A 25,605-nucleotide genomic window follows, 5' to 3' on the forward strand; every position below is an offset into this window, starting at 1 on the left:
GACGATACCTCGTCGAGTGTCTTAGACTGACGAACGTAAACGTGTTATTAGAATCTTTGCGTGATCCGAACTATTCTTTTCCGCCAACTATTTAATCCCTTATGATACGTGGATATGGATCAACTGATGCACGGAGGACGTTATTTACTGTGCACTGCAACAGATCAACCCTTCTAAGGAAAAAGTTTGTTAGATTTGGAATTAAAATGATCTCGAAAGATTCAAATGATCCTTGTAAGCTTGTCTTAGTCTTACAGAGCGATCTGTGCAAGTAAAGATTTAGAGCACTGGTTGAAATTGATTTAACAAACTGTTTCACTATAAATAAAAGTGAGTGCTACTAGGAACGAATTCCGTCCTACTGTCTTTCCTTGTATATTTGCTTCGACGATAGGTCGAATGATTAATGATCTTGTTATAGAACAGGAGTTCCATTTCAGTGAGTGATGGGTGTTACTCGAAACGATCGTTGCTTTAAACGAGGTACGTGATTCGATCTTCTACTTAGTGGTTTTCGAAGACTGAGATATTGTATGAATAAAAACAAGCATAATCGTGGGTTTGAAAAATTTTAAGGAATCCCTTTTAACATCAGAAACATTCTACTCGCGAGTGCAAAGCAAACGTTTTTAGAGTGCAGGTTTTACTCCAGTAAGCTTTTACTTTGAATTACAATGAACCCCCAATTATCCGACCCTCGATTATCCAACCTTCAATTACCCAACCTCCGGATTATCCGACTTTCTAAAACGTTAATTAGCTGGATCATTGTCTTATTCCAGAGATATAAAAATGTTGCTTAGCCACAACTTAATGTTTCAAAATGCGATCAATGCGTATTTTACTGAAGAATATGTAGAAATTCGGAGAATGTTTGAAAAGTTATTCCTAAACTTTGCTCGTTTCGAATTCTGCCCAACTCGCGGCGTGTTTTAGCCGTGTTTTAGCCGCGTGGAGCCCAGGTTGCTCGTTCGACCACCTGTCGTGGACTCGAAATAGTCGACGTTTTACGCTGTCGGCCGAGCAAGCGGAGAAAATGCCACGGAACGCGGGGCTTTCGCTCGACCAGCCTCCGTTCCTCGGTTTTGCGTAAACGGATATCTTTCCTCGGCTGATGCATTGCGACCGGTGGAAACGTCAGAAGTTAACAATGCCAGCTTTTGCCCGGTGATTTAGAACCGAGTGGCCGGTACTTCGTGGGCGTGCGTGCATTTGTCCTTACTCGCGTGCACGTCTCCGTTGCGTTCCTTACTTAGGTGGATACAAAGCGGCCGTACAGATGGGGAACAAGACCGCGGCGATTTTTGAGAATTCCTCACAAGCATCCTTCCCTTTCGAAACGCATGTCGTTGGAATGATAATGCGCCGGTTTGTTGCGCCTCGCGTTTCGTTGCTGCGTCACCGCGAAACTGAGACGACTCGAATTTTCAGTTCGAAAGAAACGAGCATCAGCGATGTTCTGTTTAGCTTTTTACGGTATCGTTTTAGGGGGTGGCAAAAAATGGCACAAAAGTTGCGAAGGCAAGGCGAGCGATCGCTTTTCCGTGATTTTGCCGGAGGGGAAAAACTGTAAGCTGGGCAGTTTGTGCGCTTAGAAACCGGATTCGGTTTCCGTAATTTTCAGCGCGCCAGAGCGGACAGCGATGATCAATCTTATGGCGATTCGACGCAGCTGGCTCGGAAAGAAGAGTTGGATGTCCTTCGGTAGAAAATGGAAGTAAAGGGAGTCGATTTCATTGGGCGATTACGATTGCTATAACCGAGAGCACTAAGAAATTTAATCTTTAAAAAGAGAACTACAAGTTGTTATCGCGATTATATTTACACTGTAATTACAAGAGTTTAGTTCTTGATTCTAAAAGAATACAATAGATACAGCAATTTCAGTCGTAATAAAAATGTTACTACACGCATTCTGTAATGCCTACCTATACACAATTCTGGTCATTGTTCGAATTTGTTCTGAATAAGCGAACACGAAGCGTCTTGTAATAAAGCATCGTCGGATTGGGAAGGCGTTGTTCTCGGTTCACTGAAGGAGAACCAAACGACGAATAAACATCCACGCAGAAGCGATCTGAATTCTCGACTGTAAAACCGCGAACGAGTTGCGGTCAAAGAGAACAGTGTGTGTTTTAAATCTCGATACCGATCAGATATCGCACCTACTGCATCGAGTGGTTTCAGCATTCTTTGCCTTCCTTTTTTTTTTTAAACGTTTTTTTCTCACAAACTCTGATGAATTTTCTCACCGCGGTTTACGAAGCTACCGACCCGACGGTTAACGAAAAAATATTTCCATTAACTTTTTATTTGGCGCAGTATCGCGAGAACTATTCGCGAGGGACTTGCATCGTTCGAAGCATGATTATTATTTCGCAACGATCGCGTTACTTTGGGAAGAGTACTGCAACACGTTTTAAATTTGTCCAGCTGATAACGATTACGTTTTTTAACACGCGATCGTCAACAATGTCAAGTATGTGCCGATTAAGCTAGATCACATAAAAACGAATGCAATAATGAACGAACGTTTAATGGCTTAATCGACGTCTATCGAGAACAGCGGCTACTTTTTTGTATTGGTGGATGTAGAAAGTAAATTTTTGTCTGTGGAATATTACTTAGAAAGTTTAAAATATTAAATCTTATTTTGTAACGCGTTGAATGAGACTTTGCACTTTCTGCCACGCATTGAAATCACCACTTCTGCCACGCATTGAAATCACCAGAGTGTTATACTCGTTACTATTGCGTTCGCCACTTAATAATAAAGAAAATAGCCACAATATCGATATGATTTTTTCATTGTATGTTCAGTTGATGATTTGTCCACTTGCAAAATTTCAAATTTTCTATTTTAAAAATTGAAACACATAAAATATTCTTTCTAAACGCTTGGAAACCTTAAGCAGTGCTAAGTTTGCAGGTTTAAACACTGATCGTTATTAGTAGGATTACATATGTATTTTTTATAATATTAATACATATCGAATAATCGATATGGACGGCAGTACTCGAATCGACCAGCAAAATTTCACGAAACGAAAAGCAAAGCGTTCGGGGCGCGAGTCGGTGTAATGGTCCAGGTATATTATGCACATGCAACAATGCCTCAAGCAAGGGTCTTCTTTACAAAGCCACCGATCGGCTTTCCAAGTGGTACGTGTCAGGGACGCATCAACGTATCTGCCCTTTGCATTCGTCAAATCCTGTTTCGTCGATACTCGTTTCCACCGGAGATAAAGATACAAACCGTCGACGAACATCGAACATTCGCATATATCATGCATTTAACTCATCAATGTTTTCATCTTGAGGCCAGAAAATAAATTGAAAACTCCGCGATTGCGTGCTCCGTAACGTGTTTATTTTGAAAACGTTTTGGATCTTAAGAAAACTAAATGTTCTCGAGCTTAGGATAAAATTTGTAGTCTCCAAGCTCGCGTATTATTTCATTAGACTACTTGTTTGGAGGTGTTTGAGAAACGCTTGACCGAAATACGAGTTTTTAAATGTTTATTTCAACGAATGATTAATGCATTCGTAGAAATTGATTTATTCTAGTTACTGTCTTCGTGGAACGGGCTGAATTTGTGTTCGAGTCGATAGAAAGCTGGCTGATAAAAATACAACGTTTGACGTCCCTTCATCGATCACGAACGGTTAAATTAGAGAAAAATCACGTTGGAAATTGCATCGACGCATCCGTTCATAAATCAAGCAACAGTTTTGACACAGTCGGTCTGATTACGACAGACACAGGATCTCCAGGTGACTGTTTATAGGTGTCAGATGTCTATCGGACAGCGACCGTTAGGTCATGTATTCTTACGATCAATTAAACATAGAATCCGTGGATTCGTTGGTTCGTGTATACACTTTGTACGGTATTTCTACCGATTTTCCCCATTCCGCATTGTTTCTAGCCAATTAGGAAAATTCCTTCGTTTCAACCTCGAGTTACAGGAGTGCTTAAACGAGAAGCAGCGATAAAATCATTCGATATTAATTATCAAAAATGAAATTTATTTATTATGGAACTGTTATGGAATATTTCCTTTGAACTTTGGCTGGGATCGAATGCAGGTTAAATACTTTGTGAAATATCATATAATTACATTTTATATCCGTGTGAGAATCGTCAATGTGGTTCTTTCTCCGAGTGTCTCGTTTTGTAGCAATTTCAAGCGATTAAATATAGGAATTGAAGGTACAAGTCGAAACGCTCCAAGGATCAACATAAATTTGATTCAATTTATTCTCTGATATCTTTATTCGCGCTTAATGAAGATTGCAATTAAACTGATTACTAAATTCGGTAGCAAACATTATTGCAGTATAGTATAAAGTTGCGTACGCGGACGGAACCGTTGCATGTCGCGGTGACCAACTTTAATGCGGTTTTTCTCGAGACTGCTTTTTCCACACTGGTGTCCTTAAACATTCCGCCACTAATGAACCAATCCTCACGAAATTCAGCACACACCCAAAACGAGTATGTCTGTAGCGTCAGGATTGCAACCGGCATAATATCTGTAATCGTGTTTCTTTGCAGGATTTTTATTATTCTTATTATCGTCCCTTATGGAGTTTCATTTCATTATACGAGGAATAAGAAACTCGACTAAATGCAAGAATTATTACACTATTACCACGCATTATTTGTAATTTTGATTTTCCCAGATCGAATAGTACCAAATTTCTTCCCCTATTAATTCGAAAAACCGACGTTTTACTATCGAATCTTGTCCATGGCGTACTAATGTTCGAAAATCCAAATAGTAACGAAGTCTCAACCCTGTTTGGGATCCCGTTGCACGAAATCCGTGAGAAACGAAAAGCCCCCGGGTGGAAGGTACGGGCGATATCGCGTTACCGATCGCGCGTTAAAACGTACCAGGGTAAATACCGTGTGGAACCGGTTCCGAAAAGCGTGGCCGTTCGAAAGCTGAGGTACGAACGGGAGCGCGAAAGCTCCCCTGGCTAGCAAACCGGGAAGAATGTCAGCGTCCCGAAAGCGATCGGGTTCGCGCCTTGTCCGCCCCTGGGCTGCTACATTGTGGTTTATTCGACGACCGTGCGCCGTAGCCAACCGCAGTCGGTACTTACAGAAAGTGTAGAGTGCACAGTACGCGCAACAAAGGAAAAAAGCCATACGGTGGAAGGAAGACTGAAGCCAGCCGGCCGGCATTCAAGCGACCAGCCAGACCTGACCGTACCTGGCGAACAGACGAGCTGGTCAATGAACCGTGGCACACGCGACGCGCTCGACTACGCGCGTCCAACGACGCCCGTCTGCGTACTATACACGCGTCCTTCTCCTGTACACCTCTCGTTATTACGCACGATACGACCCACTGATGGATCGATCGATCGAATCGACCGAGGCCCCGGAATAAAGGCGCGATCCTCTTGCAAGAACCGCGTCGACCAGCAGGAAATAGGACGCACCGGACGCCGTGGATACTCCGATGACGAGCCCCGTGGCGATTCTTTCCTGCCTTTTTGCCAGAGATACTCTTGCTTTTAACGCCAAAATCACGATTCACTTTCTGGCAATCTTGTTGCGTACGATTGTTGTCGAGTACTTCGATTGTTGAAGGGAGAAACCACTGTGACGGATGAAAATGAAGGCAATTTTCAAGCATTTTTTGGGAGTAACTGTGGAAGTTTTACTGATAAGTGTTTAATGTTTTCGAAAGTACGTTTCATGAACTGCTTTTTGGAAAAATTTCGTATGGAAATATTAATTATTATGGACATAGTAGGAACCTGCGTGAGAGACCTCCGAAAATCTGTTGGAAACAGGCGGACGTGTAATTTTTCATGCAATTTTCTTAAAATATGAGACAGTAGCTTCAGTTGCATGTGGGGATTTATAAAAATAATGATGTATTATAAAATAGTGGGACTTTAAATAATGGATCTCAAAAACCTGTGAGAAAGTCAATATTTCTTTTAACACCACGTCGAAACTAATTATTCCATCGAAAATTCCATCCGTGGAAGTGAAGAGAATAGTATTAGTAACCACCATACAAAATTTTAAGTAAATCGGGGAAAAATTGACTGGGTTATTGAACCGCTTAGTTTGAAAAATGTGGTTTTGAGAAAAACGCGTTTAAAGTTTGAAAGAAAACATTTCCATTTTTTCAATAAACGAGAGCAGTTCCATTAGATCGGTTCGATTGCTTAAGAATTCTTTTTATAGGCGAGGTAGTGGACGTAACAATATTTTTGGATTCACGCTCCGTTGGTGATTGTTTAGCTTCTTTGCACAGGATAATCTTGCTTTTTAAAAGTACGCCTAATTAACCTTGTCACGCTTCGTAAAGGATGTTCAGAATGAGTAGACATGGGCGTTGTCGAAGAGCTTGGTTGTTAAATGCAGTTCCGCTAGATCAGTTAAATTATAGCTTCGATGTGGATTTATGTTTCCTCGATGATTGTTCAACTTCTTCACAAAGGATATTCTTCCTTCTGAGACTAAAACAGTAATTAACCTCCCTGGATTCTTGTTGTGCTTCTTAAGGAATGTTCCATGTGGTTCTGGAAGTTGTAGAGAACTTCATGTACTTCATGAGTGGGCATGCGAGTCTAGATTATTCTATCTGTCTAAGCTATCCTTGGTATATCTACAACAATATGCTACTCGATTTTGTCAAAGATTTTTCAAACTCGATCTCCATTTGATGAAGAATCACCTGGAAGAGAGAGTACAAATCTAAATCGACCATCGATAAAAATTGAAAGACGTGTTATCTGTCGAAGAGCTAAAAATAAAATTGCAAAACATTAGGTTGTTGTCTTTTTTTGCAATTCATATGAAACTTACTTTGCACAGATAGGTTCCCCTTATTCTCTGTATTAAATTTCTTTTTTAATTGAAAAATAGCATATAGCATGTATATCTAATAATAAAATAATAATCACGGGAGTAATTATGTGACTTCGTGAGACGTTCGTGCGAGCAGTTCCACAAGATCAGTTTAATTGTTTTGGTCGAAGCAAAGGAATCATGGCTTTCGTAAAAACTACACGGTTTGTCCTAGAGTTGTGATCGTTGATGCTTCGATTTGGATTTATGTTTCGTTGGCGATTGTTCAGCTTCTTTACACAGGATTCTCTTGTTTTTAAGGCCACGGCTGATTAACCTTCTCGGATTTATGTTACGCTTCGTAAGGGACGCTCGGAGCAAGTCGTTCTAGAGATTGTGGAGAACTTCATTTGTTAACTGGGACACGTTTTACTAGATCGGTTTAATTGTTTCGCTTGCAGGAAAGGAATCGTGCCTTTGGTAAAAACTTTACATCTTGCCTCAGAGTTCGGATAGTCGATGCTTCGATTTGGATGTATGCTTCGTAAAAAATGTTCAAAGTAAATATTGGAAAACTTGATAATTTTAAAAAATCGTAGATTTGAAGCTTCGATCGCCAACGTGTTGAACTGTAGTTTAATCGATATTAGATCGGTAACAATTGTTGTAGTTCAAGTGAAGACACAATGTGTTCGGTATAAAGTTCACGAATTATCTTAAACTTAAGGCAAATCGATTAGCATTTTAGATTAGAACATCGATTGTTCGGCTTCTTTGGGCATGGCACTCTCGCTTTTAAGATCGAAACAACGAATTAACCTTCCTGGATTCTTGTAACGCTTCGTAAGGGTTGTTCTGGACACGAGCTTCGACCATTCACAGCCAAAGTAAAGACGTAACGTTCTTCGTAAAAATTCTTTTACTTCTTCGTCGATTAACGAAAGTGTTTTCAACCTCTAACATGCAAATCATGTCGATTCGTTCGATCGAGCACCGTCGATGGCTGTATTCTCCGCACGGTTAAATTAAAAGTATATTCACGAAATTGTCTTTGTTCGTGCCAACGTGGTTACGCTTCTCGATAATCATCGCGGACGGTAGAGGAAATTCTTGAGGCGTGCATTCCGACACGACCGCGGTCCCAATGTTCGAGAAGACATCGTGACAATACGTTACACGTACGAGGACTCGTCTTCCCACCTCGTTGCTCAGATTTGTCGATATCGAAGCTTCGACTACACTCTTTTATATCCTCTCCCGCGAATTTATCACGGCGACGCGCGTGCCGTGAAAACTATCGCGGACAAAGCAACTCGCGTCACGCGATACAGCGCTTTACGAGCCTTTTTAAACATAATTATCGTTATACTCTGAACCCTTGCATGCGCTGGATCTAGGCTCCTTGCCTGGGGGGTAAAGAAATCGAAGAACTTTCCTTGTTAATATCAACTGTACAAATTAAATCTTGAACGAAGTTGATTGGCAAAAAAATTTATTAAACTTAACGCAACGTCTTTTGTTAAAGAATGGTATTTATATTGAAGTTCCACGTATTCCATTTGCTCTCAGTGTATGCTCCCGAGTCGCGTTGTTTACGTATACATTTATTTATTTATTGTAAATAGGGTTAAATCCCTTTAGTGTACATATGGTATAATTGAAACAATACATAATTCGGATAGAACGTGTACAATTAGTTGCACCATTTTTGGAACTGCATGCATTACTCGAAAAAGTGGATCTCAATGGCCTCGATGGTGCATACATAAAAATGTAGCTATCAACAATTCTCCTTGTTTCAAGACATCGTGTGTTAACCGTAGACATAATTATGATTTGTGAAAGACATTCTTTGTCCTAACTTAAAGACTGCAAATCTGAAGAAATAGTGTTGAACTATCTTCATTTAGAAAACTTGGTACGAATGATCTGTGAGCCATCTTTTCGTGCCTGGAGTGTAGCTATGATTCTAGTAGAGTGTCGGAAGAGTCCTTTGAAAAGGAGAGGACCGACATCCTGGTACCTTGGACGATATTAACGGACAAGAACCCGGGCCGTGAAAGCCTCGACACTCTTATTGAGCAATGATTGTCCGCGGAAGGGTTAAAAATGCGATGATGCATCGTCGTTCCCAGCAACTTCCGAGCATCGCATGCACGTCCACGCGCTTCAAACAGTAACGTTCTTTCTCTCGTTTGAGCGATAACATCGTCGTGACCCTTGAAGCGGTCGGGTACCAAACCTCCGCGCGCGATGGTTGACCCATCGTGGTCGCCGTTGTCTACGGGCATACATCGACGTGCCGTTCGCCGTCGTGGCGCGTCGTGATCGCACCGTTCAGGGTCACCGAAGGCTAGAACAGTGAAAGCAAGAAGAGCGCACCGCGATGAATAGAGGGAACACCAGGGTTCAATAGCCTGAATAAATATATCATAAATCATGCGTAATGCATTGTGCAAACGTTTGACTATTATTATCGCGCACTGTTTCGACGAATGGGACCGACGGAAAAGGAAATTTAATTGATTGGATACCATTGTGGCGCTCGAGGAAGCTACGACGTTGGCAGCTTGGAATGGAAACGTATGATACATGTTAACGCTTGACATTTTTTAAGAGAATTAAATGAACGTGTGAGATTGGAAAAAATTGGCATTTCTTTCAAAGAATCGAATCGTCAGTAATCTTTCAAGGTCTGGGTTAGAGAGAGGAAAATTCATTGATTTGTGCGTTAGTAAGATTCGTTAAAATTCTTGCTCCCTGGCTAATCGTTGATAACTGGTAATACAGCGAGGAATCATCGACGTCATTGTACGAAACCGATACACTCGTGGGCTGGGTCTTTCGCCGCGGGACACCAGAGGCAAATTGCCCGTGTAAAAGGGAGAGAATCGAGACTCGAGAATGCCAAAGCTGGTGTGCGTGTCGGGCCACGTCAAACCGCTCGACGTTTGACACGATAGTCACCCGACTTCCTTTTTCGAACACACACCAAGGCTAGGGAAAGAATAGTTCTAATGATAAACCACGGGTTAAAAAGCCTCGTAAACTCAGAGAAATAGAGTTCTGAGGTATTTTTTTTTGCAATCCTATCACCAATTATTTTTATCTCGATGAAGTTAAAAATTCGAACGTCAAAACAAGATGCAGACTCATCTTTGCAGAAAGCTTATCCTCCTTTAGCGCGTCGTGTTTGAATAATTCAGGATTTTCACTCGTATAGATACTTTATTCTAACTTTATTCGAAGGTTTCACGAGGAAATAAGGAAAGGAACTTACAGCTGCCAAAACTATCTGTTGCTGGCGATATTTCCCTTGCGATAGCCTCGACTAATAACGGTACTCCGTTCGAGTCGAGTGTAAAAATCTAATGACGTAGTAAAGCGTCGTAATAGCTGACGGAAGAGCGGATCGAAACGCAAATCGCGACGTTCCGTAGGTACGAATCCGCAAAATGGCATATCGGGGACGTTTATCCCGACGAGTGGCGAACGAAATGGTCCCGGACGCGCGTACACGCAGGGCTGATCTAAATTGAATAGACATTTTGTGATGTAGTGCGCGACGTTACCCGCCCTGAAGGGAACCGCCCACGATAAGCTTCGCTGGCTGGATCTCCGACTTCGTTCGAGCGGTTCACATCTCCATTACCCGGGACTCCCCTTCGGGTCGTTTACGTGTTCGTGCGCATTCTGGCTCCGCGATTGACATGTTTACCGAGCCGCAAATATAATTCTTGCAGAGACTGGCAAATAATCAAAAACGATGATTTAAGGAGAGGAAGCCACTGTGAAAATAAAAGCAACTTTCAAGAATTTTTGGGGGGCTAACTTTGAATCTTTTTCTAATAAATGTTTAATGTTTTTGAGAGTGTATTTCTTGAACTATGTCTCGTGAAAATTTCGTATAAAAATATTAATTATTGTAGATATAATGGGGACCGAAGAGGCGGATGTGTTTCACTGCAAATTCTAGAACAAGAAATCATGCAATTTTCTTAAATTATAAGACATATTATAACACATACGCGATGCTGTACTTCGTGCGTAATTTGCTTGTATTGACACAAAACATAAAACTATCGCTGTCAGGAGCATGCGACGTTTGCTATCACGAGAATCAACGTGTCTATCGATTGGAATCGAGATACGTTTAAATACCATCGATACATTTACGTTGGAAACCGATATCCTTGTATTAAACCATTGCAAAGATTATCTTCAAACGATTTAAAACTTACCGAGACACGCGATTGCCTTATCGAACCCTACCGATTGCATCAAGCTTGATACCTGTTTAATTGCACTGACAACTTGTTAAAAATAAAAGGCGTAAGAATGATGCGTCGTACATCAAGTTACAGTGCTAGTCGTTTCACATACTTTACGTTAATCATACGAATTATTGTATGAAAAATCGTTGTATCGCTGGTCCCCATAACGCTCAACATAATTAATAACTCTTTAAAGTTACAATCTGACGAATCTTTCGTGCTTGACTACATTTCTATTTTGTACGATTATCGAGAATTTATATTCCCATTTTAAGGTTCTCGATTCTAATATTATTCCTTGTGGATCCTTGGAGGATCGTCAGAAGGACGCGTGTAACTTGTTACTTTCCTGATTACGCGTCCACTTAGAACCGTGATTAACGACTCGCGGTCGTTTTGGTCGATTGTCGTTGGTATCTGATTCCCTGTAAAGTTGCCATACGCTTCTTTTCTCTTTTCCGATCTGTTCTATTTTGCTCGACCGACGAGCAAAGGTGGTTTGATCGATCGGTATCGGGACGAAGCAGATTCGACGAGGTTGTTCATCAATCGACGTGCGTGTTTCAGCATGGAAATTCAGCGCTGCACGAAGCGTCCTGGCGCGGGTACAGCCGAACCGTGGCCGCCCTGGCGAAGGCCCTCGGGACACAACGTGCCCCTCTGCACGCGAGGAATCTCGCCGGATTCGCGCCGCTTCACCTCGCCTGCCAAAACGGGCACAACCAAAGCTGCCGCGAACTCCTCCTGGCGGGGTGCAATCCTGACCTTCAAAACAACGTGAGTAATAGGCCAACGTACCTTGGTGCCCAGAGAACTGTACGCATACGTTGCACTTAAGGGGGTACTCTCGCTTTTCGGGTCAATATTTGGGTCAAACTTTTTTTTACGAACGAATACTAAACACACGAGGTTAAACTGTTATAGATTTATTTCGTTGCTTCTTTCTGTATTGCATAACTCGAACAATTACTAAGACTTTTGCCTCAATATTTTATTTACTTTTATACTCTACACTGTCGTGCAACAAAATAATCGATTTTTTCATCCTAAAAACGAGAATACCCTTGCAAAAAGGTACACTTAATTGCGATGAAACGACATGCTTGTCTTTGAGCTTACATTAAATGAGTATGTATTACTAGTAAAGTACAATCTTAGAATGACGTTTTAAACTTCTTTTTGCAGTATGGAGATACGCCTCTTCACACATCAGCACGATATGGACACGCTGGTGTCACCCGTATCCTAATATCTGCGCTCTGTCGAGTATCGGATCAAAATAAAGTAAGTTACTGTTTGCAACAAACATAATTTTCATCGAGTCGTGCAATAGAGTACGACTAAACACCAGCATAAGTAGAAATAGCAAGTAATGGACAGACGCGCCAGGCGCCAAGTCCAAAGTCGATTCTTTCACTCGTAGAATTCACATTGTCGATGTTCCTGTTCGGACGCAGACCGAAAAAAGATCAACCATAACGATTCCTACAAACTACAGATCATATACGTGTTGCAACACCAGCAACTTAGTTCATTAGTCAAGTCAGGTTGTATCAAGGAGTGCTTTGATACCATCCTATCCATCCTTGCCTTACAACTACACAATTAAAAAAATTGCGAATAACTCTACACTACCATTTTTGAATATATTATTTAACAATCAAGTGTGATTATTCGATCGATCCACCCACGGTATGAAGATCCTGATTAACGATCGTTTCTGAACGCAGAACGGAGACACGGCGTTGCACATCGCGGCGGCGATGGGTCGTCGAAAACTGACGAGGATCCTGCTGGAGGCAGGCTGCGACCGTAGTCTGCGGAACAAGCAAGGCGAGACCGCGAAGGACATAGCCAGACGTAAGAACCTGACGGAGATACTGGAGATAATCGGGAAAGCGCGAAGCAAGAGCAGAACGCGTAGCAAGAGCCGGGAGGAGGACGTGGCGGCCTCCGGGTCCGCGACCGTCGTCGTCGCCGCGGACAAGGTCGACGGGAAGAGCAACAAGAGCGAGAAGAAGCGAGAGAAGACTGGTAGTGGTACCAGCGGCAGCAGGGACAGTTGCACGAAGAAGGAGAAAAAGAAGCACAAATCGTCCGACAAGCAGAACAAGGTCCACTTCGAGAAGGCCGTGATGGGTAGACAGTGGTCGCCGTACGGCTGCCACTATTATCCCGATCCGGAAGCGTTTCCCCAGCCGCGTTTGGACTCGCTGCCGCCGGATCCGCTGGGCCGTGGCGAGCAGTACTACCTGGACCTGGCTGGAAACATCAGAAAAGGACCGGTGGGGGTGGGTTACACCTGCTACTGCGCCCCGTTCTTCAGGCACATGGAGGCCAAGCTCGAGAGGGACAAAGCCGAATTAAAGGCTCACATAGATCAGGCCCACGAGAGACTGGACCTGAAGGTGGCTAATCTCGAGAGGCGAACCAGGGGACAGATCTCGGAGCTTACCAGATGCGTGGCGGCGGAGAGGTCCAGGTGCGACGAGAGGCACACGCACCTACAGCAACGTCTTGCGCGCGGCGGCAGAGGCAGGCACAGCGAACGACCGGCCAAGGCGACGTTCACCAGCGATCAGCCGTTCCCACCGGCCCGTGCCAGGTCCTTGGAGGATTTACTGGACGACAGACCGCACGACAGGAGCTTCGAGATCCCGGGCGAGACGCCTATACACCGCGGCAGCCTGGACGATCTCGATATACCGGCCATACCGAGGCTCAGCAAGTCCATGAGGGATCTACCGTCCGGTTCCGGTGTCTCGAGGTCAACGCTGAGGGTGCTCGACGTGCCTGCCAGGCTGAACGAGACGTTCGACGGGGTGATCAAGCAGGATCGCAGCTCGCCCCTCGGGGCAGCCTCCTCGCCGTCGATAGGGTCCAGGCAACAGGTCCATCAGCAACGCGTGAGTGTGTAATCCAGGGATTCTTTTGTTAGTTGCAACAGTGTTGATTAAGCCCCGGACTTTAATGGCACCCTTGCACGCTGCACGGTGCGTTGGTAATTGCGTTTCGACCATTCCGTACCGAATCGATCACTGTTCTACCTCGAGGTTTGGAATTTTTATTTATTTACGGTATTATTTATTTATTTAAGTTCCGCCCGTACTGAATTTTTTTCTCGAAAGTGGGTAGAATTTCGGGAGTATGTCTATTGACCAAAAATGATTATAATTGACCCTCGCAACCAAAAATAATTTTTTATAGTATTGATACATGTTTGTATCTAGTCCATACGAAATTAAGAGAGGAGAAGTAAGATTAAATAATAATTCTTTTCTTTATTTGCTGCTAGAATATTTATTGCTCTTACATCCTATAGGTTAGTTATAACCAGAGGTCATGGTTTTCACAAAATTTTTATATCGATAAGATTATCCGCGCATTAATTTCGTTCGAAATTCAGAGAAGTTGCGATGATAAATTGCCCAGGATCTTTCGTCTCGGGATCTGATGAACTCCTGCCAAGAGGAAAGTAACGCGACGCGAAAGAACGACGACAACTCGAACGAATGGAGATCGTCCGGGCGACGCAGCGTTCACGAAATGATCAAGAGATTTCAACAAGTACCTGGCATGCATAACGGTTGGCGAGGTCCGCGATCAGGAAGCAGCGAGCCGACCAGCCCCGAGCACAGTCAGTGTTCCCAAAATCAAAGGGTTCAGCCGCAGGGCGGCGTAGGAAACGGTTGGCATGGCGAAGGTAAAAGTGTTTTACCAGGTATAAGCCTCGAGAAATGTGAATTTTGTCACAAGAAACTTACGAGAGGACCTTTCACCAAGTTACTTTTTTTTTCTTTTATTATTTTTAAACGCAAAAATATATTTATTATGTCTATATAAAACGCAACCTTGTAATTTTAACACCATTAAATGTTAGCCAAGATAAAGTAAAGAAATAATAACACATGTGTGAGAATATTCTCGTCGAGCTAATGAAAATCAAATTCATCGTTGGTCGCTTAATAACTTTCGAGAACCTTTTCTGAAATTATCGTGTTCGACATAGGTAACGACAGTGAGAGTAGCGAGGGAGACGACGACGAGCAACCGGAAGCACTTAGCGGAGGGATCTCTGGAAAAGGAGTGATATCGGAGCACGTACATTACGGCAGCATAGCCAGAATGCCATATAGGTCCCGTAATGCGGTTTATAGCCCGACACCGCCTTTGCATGATGCGCACAATGATTCAGGATACAGTACCCGCATGTATGGTTCCAGTAAAGGTGCTTCACCTTCGTTATCAGGTATAAATACTAAGTTTTTATTCATATCGACAGTACTTTCCGCCATACTATTAAATATCCGACTATCGTATTCCTCAAAGTAACATTTTATAAAAATAAAAATCCCATGTACCTATATTTCTATATTTTTTCTCTGTATATCTTTTTTCGTACACATATTTCTGTTATTTACAAATCGTGTCGAGGGAGATACAAGACTGAACTGTTTTCATGTTAAATAAAATTTTCCTAGCTCCTATCTATACATTTCTATGTCAACTTTTAATTTTTAGAGTTACATCTAATCTCCATGTAGTTTCATAATTTGTATATATTCTTTAGATCTTTCCTGTTTGCATTATATTTTCAGACATAGCAGATACAATTGAATGAAAATTATTTTAATTTTAAATTAATTTCGTTTTGATTTTATACCTCGTTCAACGAGAATAGGGCAACATCTTTATTTGTCGACTGTGACGTACATATACGTTCGATCTGTTCGATCAATTCTCGTTGAACTGGGTACAGTAGCTTTGCAAAAGAATATTATTACCTTCCAGGTCAATTGGAATGCGACGTAATTCTTCCAACCACACCAAACACATTTCCCAGCGGTGAACAACTGGCTGCACTGTTAGAGCAACCCAGGAACCACGATCTCACGGTCTACGAACGCGGTGCCGACAACGTTGTCATTAACATCGGAACCGCGAGTCTCGTTTGAGAGATACTTCCAAAGACATCGACTTTACTTGATTTCACGATACCTACTCAGGTGTTTATACAGGGTGTTTGGCCACCCCTGGGAAAAATTCTAATGGAAGATTCTGAAGGCCAAAATAAGACGAAAATCAAGAATACCAATTTATTGATCGAGGCTACGTTAATAACTTTTTAACGAAGTTTCGATCATCAAATTGGCGTTCTTGATTTTCGTCTTATTTTGACCTCCAGGATCTCGCATTAAAAGTTTTTCCCAGGGGTGGCCGAACACCCTGTATAATAACATAAATATCATGTACAAATCAAACTGTTTATACTGCTAGAGGATAATCTTGTACAAAATTATTTTTATTTCAACGATCGAAGCGTTTTGTAAATAGTTAATGGTGAAACATAAAGATTATCAAATTATGAATAAACGTGTTACAGACCTACATATAAATTGCCATGTACTACAACATTAGGTAAGATCGTATCTATTTATTATACATATACGTGTATTATAATACGTACATGTTTGTTTTCGGAATGTTATCACTTTAGGTACTAGTAAACATCCCGATTTAGTTTCGTACGATTAGATTTTATTTGTTTTTATTTTCGAAATTAAATATGTTGTACAACGATAGATGCAATTAAATGACAGATGGAAACTTAGCTACTAAAGTTCTGTTTTATTTATAATATTGCGGACGATTCGTATTGTGTTATGGACGAGTGATATAAAGGTATGCCTGTTAAGGAATTCATGTTAGAGTTCTGAATTTCTACAACGACGAAATCACCGTTCTTTATCGGTCTCTTAACATTAGAATATTTGTCAGTAGGTATGTCCATAGTCGGAATTATTACTCTTGTACTACTGTCGTTCCTTCCTTGAAGTTGCTCGTCTGATCGCCTGGTGACCTAAGATTAAAATCAAAAATAGATCGATTCTAAAATTCGTTTTAATTATTATACCATTTACTACTATTATCGTTATAATACAGTTTTATTATTACAAATTATAAAATCGTCTTACTCCTTCTACAAGTACAAGTTGCAGCTGCCCAATCTGTAATTTATTCAATTCCTCCGCAATAGGGTTATGCGTTGATATTATTCTTTGAAGTCGTTCTTGTTTTACACTTGGTTCTACATCGTCCTTATAGCGACGATGTGCGGTAGTTTTCTGGAAATAATAAAACATTTCGTAGCGATAAATACTTCGCCTTACAATATAATGTAACCTACAATTAACGTCGAATATCAATTAAAGGATAATGTATATAAATATAAATTACCTCCCGCATGCTGTACGCAAATGTGAATGCTTTGTTGTATTTTACTAATTGTATCAACGATAATGTATCTTGAAATTCTTCCTCGGTTTCGCCACAGAATCCAGCAATAAAATCACTGGAGAGAGATATATCTGGCACAATGTCGCGTATGTGATGCACCAAGTCCAGATACGCCTCTCTCGTATATCCTCTCCTCATTCTTTCCAAAACGACAGAGTTACCGCTTTGTACGGGTAAATGAATCCTTTTACAAATATTCGGCCTCTCGGCTATCAATTGTAAAACTTCGTCGGGAAAGTCTTTAGGATGCGGTGACGTGAATCTAAAAATGATTTACAATATTTCGCACCATGATGTATGTGAAGTACCGTAGTAGTATATTCAGTACCTTATCCTCATTTCTGGATTAATACAAGAAACTTTGTCTAACAAGTCGCTAAACCTTCGACCCCCTTTTTTATTTTTATATACGGTTTTGAAACCTTTAACAAGGTTAGTTTCAATATTACTGGCCGTATAAAATTCGGACTGTGACGTGTCTCTGTAACTATTTACGTTTTGTCCAAGCAATGTTACCTCCTTTATACCATCGTCGGACAAGGTTTGAATCTCTTTGACTATACTATCGATTGGTCGCGATCTTTCTCTTCCTCGTGTAAATGGTACGATGCAGTATGTGCACATATTATCGCAACCCCGCATTATCGAACTAATAAAATAATCAAAGAATGTTGTAATAACAAACAAAAATTGTGAGTTATTACGTTGCAAAATATATATTATTCGAGTTTTCGATTTCGAGCTCATGGCTTCCGGATAGACGCAACATCCGTTCGGAAGCCATGAACTCGAGCATAAACTCAGACCGCGAAAGCCCTAAATCTCGTATTATTGTATTTGGTATGAAAAAGAAGAATACATTACACAAATGCACTGGTGGAGTCTGCGTTTAACCTTACTGGTGTAACATCTGCATATGTTTCATCAAACGATAGAACAACATTAATAGCAGTTTCATTGTCTGGTACAGATAGAAGCCTTGGTAAATCCTTATAACTGTCTGGACCAGCTATCACATCGACAAGTCGTCCTCTTTCCAGAATTTTGTCTTTCAACCTTTCTGCCATACAACCTAATGTAATAAATAAATGCATTATTAAATCAACGTATCGTATAATTTATAAACTGCTGATTTTCATAGTAGTACCTAACAAGCCAATTTTTAGCTTAGGCTTTATCTTTTTTTTCCAACTATTTAAATCTGCCAACTTATTCCATATTTTCTGTTCTGCGTTATCCCTGATGGAACATGTAACAAGTAGGATTATATCAGCTTCTGTTATATTTTCTACTTTCTTGTAGCCATGAGATTTTAAAATAGACCAGACAACTTCTGTGTCATTAACGTTCATTTGACAACCGTACACTTTGAAGTAGACTGAAATGAAAATTAACAGAAATAAGAATTAATTCTCTTATGCTTAGATGTTTTAAGAAATACCATGCACGGTAAAGTTATTAAAGCACTTATGTAGACTTCAAATTTAAATATTTACTGCTTACAGACGACATATATAATTTCTTACCATTTTGATTGCGTGCGTCGATATCTTTTACATAAGGAATGCACGGAGCACTAATAGAATCATTAGGAACTACAGATTCGCTCAGTATAAAATCCCTTAATGATGGCCCATTGTGTGACAGCTCTTTTAATTGTTTTAGATTAGTTATAGGTTTTTGATTAATTTCTTTGGTAACCTCAAATTGAATAGCAGTCGTATGTAATGTTCGATAACACGAATTACGATAAGGTACACTTTTACATTGGGTGAAGGATGTTTTAATAAACCATTTCCGTATCATGTTATATGTTTTAAAATGCTTGATTTATTTTTATGAATATGGCACAAATTCTAATATTCACAGGTTACGTACACTTCAAATAGGAGTATATACTTCTATACGAGGTAGTTGCAATGAACTCAAAATTAATACAAAAATACATTTATTTATATTATTCTCTTCAAAACATACATCAAAATTCTACAAATACTTGATCTTTCCTTTTAGATAATTACATAGACAGTGTATACAAACAGGTTATGTATAACGAAATATTTGCATTATATATTCACATCATAGTTAATTGCAAAACATGTTTCTGTAAAAATAAAACATACAACATAATATATTATTGAACTCTTCTTAGTAAACAGTATTTAATGAAATCTTCAGCTATTATATATAAATCGATCTAAACATTTCCTTAGTATTTCAAATAGATGGTATTACTATAAAACTAATTAGTAGTTTGATCACTTTCCCTGCTTCATTTTTTAGTAATTTATTTCTCAATTATTTTCAAAAGGGTCTGAGACAGATGACTTATTCTAAGAGAGTAAGAAAGGAAATAAGAAATTACATTTTTTTTTTATGTATGTTTTATTAATGCGTATTATTATAAAAATTTAATAGCACGTTATTTAATGATGAGCAGCAGCTTTCCTCATTTGTACAAGGATGTTTCCAAGTTCTTCACGTTTCCTCTTAGCTCTAATGTGTGTGCCCAACTGTAATATCATTAAACATGTTATTTATGTAAATTTACTTTCAAATAAATGGAATTTGTTTATATGCTTACCCTCCTTTTCAAGAATTTCAAAGCACGCTTATCCTTGGATACTTTTAACAATTCCATAGCACGCTTTTCGTATGGTGCATGTCCAGTTACTTCGCGGATCAGATCTCTAACAAACTTACTGTGTTTAGTTTGTCTCTAAAAATAAGAAATCGTGAAGATTAAACTTTAACGTTTGGCCCATGATGAAATCTCTCTTAAACATATAATTTTATTATTATCATAGCAAGCGATATATTTGCGTGGTTATATACTCAATCAAAAAACGAAAGCACCCTAACCTATTGAGAACATATAATGCTTACCCCCTTCAATCTAGCTGGTAAAACGCATACAGTCTTTTTCTTTTCATTTTTATTTTTCGCCACACGGATTTTTGTCGTTTTGTGGCCTTTATTAAGACCTACTGCTAATTCGTACCTCGGAGCCATTCTGCAAAAATAACAGTCTTTCACAGGTTATGTTACTAAATGTAAAACGCATACGGTACAGTAATACTATGCGTGTTAAATTGCCATTATTTATAAGAGCATATATAATTGCAAAAATATTATTGTTTCATCAGGATCGTAAGAATATTTAACGATTCAATTTGATAACGAACCTTCACTGTTTCAATACATACACAGAAGGAATACGATCTTGTTTTCAATAGAAATCTTTCGTCCAAACTTTGTGCGCGTGTTCAATGGAAGAAACGTACCTGATTTACAACGAAAGCGATAAAGCACAGTTAACACAAATATTAGAACAGCCACTGATGTAAGGTTTGAAGAATTGGAGTCTACTTTAGTTCTTTGTTGCTATTTGTGACGAGACAAGTTACTTGTTACTAGCAAGCTAGTGCAATGTTAGTAGACGGTAGAGATGCCAGATCCCCTCTCGCCCCCCACGATTTGGTGACGACGTATAGTATCGCCATCTAAGAACGGGATTCGTACTATCCGGAGTACAGATCCCCTCTCGCCCCCCACGATTTGGTGCAATCGTATAGTATCGCCATCTAAGAACAGGTTCCGAACTAACAACGGAGTACAGCTACCCCCACTCCTCCTACTCTTGATACACACTACTTACCTTGATTATTCATTAATAACTCATTTCCTGGGATTAAAATATGAACTTTTAGAATCGAATAATATAGTATAGACCCTTGGCAAGATTCAAGGATAGTTTTCAGAACCATTCCGCCAGTAATTAAGACGTTATTAATGAATATTGGAAGTCGTAACATTTACGTCTGTACTATTGTCTGCTTAAATCGATGAATTATCAACTTTTCAACAATAACACGCACATTTTGGCTATTAGAGAACCAAGTAGATATCCCTGGGAATATTCAAGGACCAATTTTGCAACGCTCCTTCCTCTAATTAATTAGTTATTAGCAATAAATCCCTAAGGTGTCGCGTTGAAAGGTTAATAACGCATGGCATGGTTAAAACAGGTATCCTTGAATCTTGTCAATGGTCTATACTATATTCTTAAACTCTAAAAGTTCATATATTAATCCCAGGAAAGGCGTAATTAGTAAATTAAGGAGCAGTGATTTGAAAGCGGTGGTTTGTATTGTAGTGCGGAATAGTTCGTTACCTTCAACGCTAGATGGCGCTTATTTACCGACCTCAAACCCTCTGGTGCTAAAACGCCCAAGTTTGTCGTGAAATAGTTCGTTACCTTCAACGCTAGCGCGGACGATACGAACTATTCCACGACAAACTTGGGCGTTTTAGCACCAGGGGGCTTGAGGTCGGTAAATAAGCGCCATCTAGCGTTGCAAATAACGAACTATCCCACGACGTAGCTTGAGAGACGAAGGAGAGCAGTCAGTTTACTTTTGTCGACTTTCTGATACACTACGAGCTCACGTACGCGTGATCTGTCATCTGTGGTATCAACCAGTGATTCCAGACAGAGCGCCGGGTGGACTGTGGACACGTCTCACGGGAGTTAAGAGATGCAGGCTCACATTTGTCTTCTCGCTCTTGAACAACTAAAATCCAACCTCACGTCAACGGCATACGATTCGGAATCTCGACTGCCCAGGTATTTTTACTTTCCTTTCCTAGAGTTCATTACTGAACTCTACAAATTACTCCTGCTTTCTATTTGCCTCTGATGACCTCTCATGACCAGTGCTGACAAAAGTACAGAACTCCCGACAACTTTTGACACCATACTGCGACTGTTACTAACTGCTCCTGATTACTGCTTGCCTCTACTGGACTCTGCTGACCATCGCTTATATTTCTGACAACCTATAACGATTACTACTGACTTCTACTAACCTCTTTTGGTCTTTGCTGATCTCTGTCAGTGTGTGCATGTCTCTGTTGATCTTCCCTGGCCTCTGCCGAATGCTACTGAACACTGCAGGTATTTCTGATAATGTATAACGATTAATACTTGCTACTGCATGCCCCTACAAGTCTCTGCTTGTCTTTGCAGGTTTCTGCTTGCCTGCGCATGCCTTTGCTGGTCTCTGCTGACCATTGCTGACCACCCCTGATGTTTCTGACAACATATAACGCTTACTATTTGCTACTATTCGCCCCTGGTGAACTCTGCTTGCCACTGCTGGCCTCTGCTGACCACCGCTTATATTTCTGGCAACGTACAACGATTACTACGACTCCTGCCTTCCTCTGTTAGCCTCTGCCAGCGTCTCCTGGCCTAACCTGGCCCTCTGCCAACATCTCCCGATGTCAGCTGACAACTTGTGAAATGATACAATATAATATAATATGTTTATATGTATTAAAGTTTTGTATAATGTAAATCTATGGCAATAAATGATATAATTTCAAAGAATGCTATGTGTTCTCATCATTTCTACCTTTCCTTTCCTCTCGAAACCATTCCCTTACTTATAAGATACGTGCCACCCCTTCCCATTTCATTTCCTCGTGATAACAAAGTCTAAAATGGACATAAAACATCTGCGTCTTACTTATGGTCGATTAGAGATACTTATTCATTTATTCAGTAAACGTCAGCTCCCGTAACTAGCTGCCAGAGATAAAAATTTTCAAGTCTAAAATGGACCTGAAACCGTCAACGCCATAGCTACGGTCGATAGGTAAACGCCAGCTCCGCGTACTAGCTGCCAGAGGCAAAAATTTTTAAAGTTCCCCGGAAAGATTTCAAATATTGCGCCGCTTGCCAGAGGCAAAAATTTTCAAAGTCCCGCGGAAAGATTTCGAATTTGCCGCCGCCTGGGCTTTCTCACAAGTGCTCGCTCGGGCCTTCGTTTCTATATATACACTCGTTAACCCAACTCTAAATGGGCCATTTCATGACATGCCTTCCTAGCAGCAACATCTCCAGCAGCAGCGGAGCCGGCAGGAGCTGGTCCTCCCCTGGAGGGGGGGTGGGGGTCCGGCCAGGTCTGGCTGGCGGTCTCCCACCCAGTGGGGGAGGGGGGGGGTCGCTGCAAAATTTTCGGGATGTTCCTTCCAGAAAATTTTCTAAGTTCCACAGCCGGCAGGAGACAACAACAATGGCGGAGAGCGGAGAAGGGGCCAGCGACGATCTTCCAGAAAAATTTCTAAGTCCCACGGCTGACAGGAGGACAACAAACACTTGGCGGAAAAATTTCAGAGTCCCACAGCTAACACGAGACACTGGCGGTTGACGGTTGGCAGGAGAGATGAAAGCCGGGCTTCCAGAGAAATGTTGAAGTGCCCGGGAAAGATTTCAGGGGGGGGCTCTTTAAAATTTTTGCCGAAAAATTCAGGCCGCAGCTGCTGCCTGAAACTTCCAAGAAGTTTCAGGGATTCCGAGAAATTTCAGGGATTCCAAGAATTTTCAGGGTTTCCGAGAAATTTCAGGGCTCCCGTAAAGTTTCAGGGATTTCCGATCTGTTTCAGGGCTTCCGAGAAATTTCAGGAATTCCTAGAAATGACGTCATTTCCAGGAATTCGCAGAAATTTTCTGGCGGCGGGAGATTTGAAATCTTTCCGAAGAACTTAGAAAATTTTTAAAGATACGGAGCGTCGATCGAGTCTTATAACTAAGGGAATGATTTGGAGAGGGAAAGAACGGTAAAAAATGATGAGAACAGATAGAAATCTTTTAAATTATATCATTTATTGCCATAGATTTACATTATACAAAACTTTAATACATATAAACATATTATATTATATTACATCATGTCACACGTTGTCAGCAACGGTCAGCAGTGGTCAGCGATGGTCAGCTGATGTCGGGAGATGTTGGCAGAGGTCAGCGGAGGCTCGCAGTAGCCGGTAGTAATCGTTATACGTTGTTAGAAGTATCAGGAGTGGTTAGCAGCGGTCAGCAGAGGTCAGCGGAGGCTGGCAGAAGTTAGTAGTAATTGTTATACGTTGCCAGATATATATACGCGTTGGTCAGTAATGGCCAGCAGAGTCTAGCGAAGGCAGGCAGAAGTCAGTAGTAATCGTTATACGTTGTCAGAAGTATCAGGGGTGGTCAGCAGCGGTCAGCAGAGGCTAGTGGAGGCTGGCAGAAGTCAGAAGTAATTGTTGTACGTTGCCAGAAATATAAGCGGCGGTCAGCAGAGGCCAGCAGGGGCAAGCAAAGACCTGTAAAGGCAAGCAGAGACTTGAAGGGGCAAGCACTAGCAAGTATTAATCGTTATACATTGTCAGAAATACCAGCATTGGTCAGCAGTAGTCAGTAGAGGCTAGCAGAGGCATGCAAAGGCGAGCAGTAATCACGTGTAACCATTAACAATCACTGTATGGTGTCAGAAGTTGTCAGGAGTTTTCTACTTTCGTCAGCACTGCTCATCGGAGACCAGCGGAGACAAACAGAAACTAGGAGTAGTTTGCAGGGTGCAGAAATTGCAGTGGTTGATTCTGATCACAGTTGCTTTCATGCATCTGTAGTTAAATTCATTCAATTATTTATTTATACTGAATTGTATTAACGCCAAAGGCCCAAACTTGTCTAGAAACAGTCCTATTCCTGTCAGAACACACTCCTAACCTAAATTTGACACTGCAGCACATATTCCTAGTTTCTACGTTTCTTTGAGCAAATACACAGTTTCACATCCCGTCAAACGTAATACACATTAACTTGAGACTATATGTACATCAGTCTAATTAATAAACACTGTCTAATTATTCCTGAAGACACCGATAACCTCTGCTTGAGACTGCAACACGTATTACTCTATATAGGAAATACACGGTATCACAACGCATCACTAATTAATAAACAATGTCTAAAGCTTATTATTATTATAATAACTACAGTAGTGTCTACGTAAAGTGACTGCATTCTTACCCACTTATGCATCCGTTTAGTCCATCCGTGATGCTCCCTGTGACTAAGTGAAAGAAAGTATGACCCATCGGTGGTACATTATTTGTACAGCCATCTACGGCAAAACGCCCAAGTTTGTCGTGGAATAGTTCATTATTTTTAACGCTAGATGGCGTTTATTTACCGACCTCAAGCCCCCTGGTGCTAAAACGTCCAAGCTTGTCGAGAAATCCATCTAGCGCGGATGATACAAACTATTCCACGACAAACTTGGGCGTTTTAGCACCAGGGGGCTTGAGGTCGGTAAATAAGCGCCATTTAGCATTGAAGGTAACGAACTATTCTACGACAAACTTGGGAGTTCTATCCTAGATGGC

The 25,605-nt window shown here is 41.0% G+C and overlaps 3 protein-coding genes and 1 long non-coding RNA gene across 6 annotated transcripts in view; 2 read left to right on the forward strand and 2 right to left on the reverse strand.

The window, feature by feature from the left end:
* Nucleotides 1-16,219, forward strand: part of Dgo (ankyrin repeat domain containing protein 6 diego) — a 143,535-nt gene extending 127,316 nt beyond the window's left edge. For both annotated transcript variants that reach the window (XM_076762189.1, XM_076762188.1), the window contains exons 5-10: nt 11,662-11,871; nt 12,280-12,378; nt 12,825-14,000; nt 14,527-14,797; nt 15,104-15,343; nt 15,886-16,219. In XM_076762189.1, the coding sequence (XP_076618304.1) occupies nt 11,662-11,871; nt 12,280-12,378; nt 12,825-14,000; nt 14,527-14,797; nt 15,104-15,343; nt 15,886-16,049 (2,160 nt within the window). In that variant the 3' untranslated portion in view covers nt 16,050-16,219. The remainder of the gene's footprint in view (nt 1-11,661; nt 11,872-12,279; nt 12,379-12,824; nt 14,001-14,526; nt 14,798-15,103; nt 15,344-15,885) is intronic.
* Nucleotides 16,220-16,644: 425 nt separating this feature from the next.
* Nucleotides 16,645-19,380, reverse strand: LOC143340352 (CDK5RAP1-like protein). The gene is made up of 7 exons (XM_076762190.1): nt 18,918-19,380; nt 18,539-18,769; nt 18,256-18,463; nt 17,720-18,040; nt 17,332-17,653; nt 17,070-17,219; nt 16,645-16,954 (listed from the first exon to the last, which is right to left on the reverse strand). Exons 1-7 carry the CDS (start codon nt 19,195-19,197, stop codon nt 16,727-16,729), a joined length of 1,740 nt encoding a protein of 579 aa, XP_076618305.1. The 5' UTR covers nt 19,198-19,380; the 3' UTR covers nt 16,645-16,726.
* Nucleotides 19,381-19,757: 377 nt separating this feature from the next.
* On the reverse strand, nt 19,758-20,805 carry Rpl36 (ribosomal protein L36). Of its 2 annotated transcripts, none has more exons than XM_076761884.1 (4): nt 20,676-20,805; nt 20,278-20,404; nt 19,976-20,110; nt 19,758-19,904 (listed from the first exon to the last, which is right to left on the reverse strand). In XM_076761884.1, the coding sequence occupies exons 2-4, from the start codon at nt 20,401-20,403 to the stop codon at nt 19,818-19,820; spliced, it is 348 nt and encodes a 115-aa protein (XP_076617999.1). In that variant the 5' UTR covers nt 20,404; nt 20,676-20,805; the 3' UTR covers nt 19,758-19,817. The 2 variants fall into 2 exon arrangements, with proteins under 2 accessions (XP_076617999.1, XP_076617998.1); XM_076761883.1 differs by having other exon boundaries at nt 20,577-20,727.
* Nucleotides 20,806-21,771: 966 nt separating this feature from the next.
* On the forward strand, nt 21,772-23,014 carry LOC143340357 (uncharacterized). Its single transcript, XR_013079417.1, has 3 exons — nt 21,772-22,018; nt 22,290-22,348; nt 22,421-23,014. It is a non-coding gene; the product is annotated as an uncharacterized LOC143340357 (long non-coding RNA).
* Nucleotides 23,015-25,605: the final 2,591 nt, after the last annotated feature.

This window comes from Colletes latitarsis, chromosome 3, assembly GCF_051014445.1.
Source record: "Colletes latitarsis isolate SP2378_abdomen chromosome 3, iyColLati1, whole genome shotgun sequence".
NCBI classification, from domain to species: Eukaryota; Metazoa; Arthropoda; class Insecta; order Hymenoptera; family Colletidae; genus Colletes; species Colletes latitarsis.

What these genes read in the sequence shown, in the direction of transcription:
- LOC143340352 (XM_076762190.1), bottom strand. Translation starts at nt 19,197, where the DNA reads ATGATACGGAAATGGTTTATTAAAACATCCTTCACCCAATGTAAAAGT. An exon ending in CGACGCACGCAATCAAAATG is followed by an intron (nt 18,770 to 18,917) that starts GTAAGAAATTAT and finishes TTTTCATTTCAG; the next exon opens with TCTACTTCAAAGTGTACGGT. An exon ending in GCTAAAAATTGGCTTGTTAG is followed by an intron (nt 18,464 to 18,538) that starts GTACTACTATGA and finishes TTATTACATTAG; the next exon opens with GTTGTATGGCAGAAAGGTTG.
- Rpl36 (XM_076761884.1), bottom strand. Translation starts at nt 20,403, where the DNA reads ATGGCTCCGAGGTACGAATTAGCAGTAGGTCTTAATAAAGGCCACAAA. An exon ending in TACCAGCTAGATTGAAGGGG is followed by an intron (nt 20,111 to 20,277) that starts GTAAGCATTATA and finishes TCTTATTTTTAG; the next exon opens with AGACAAACTAAACACAGTAA. An exon ending in TGAAATTCTTGAAAAGGAGG is followed by an intron (nt 19,905 to 19,975) that starts GTAAGCATATAA and finishes ATGATATTACAG; the next exon opens with TTGGGCACACACATTAGAGC.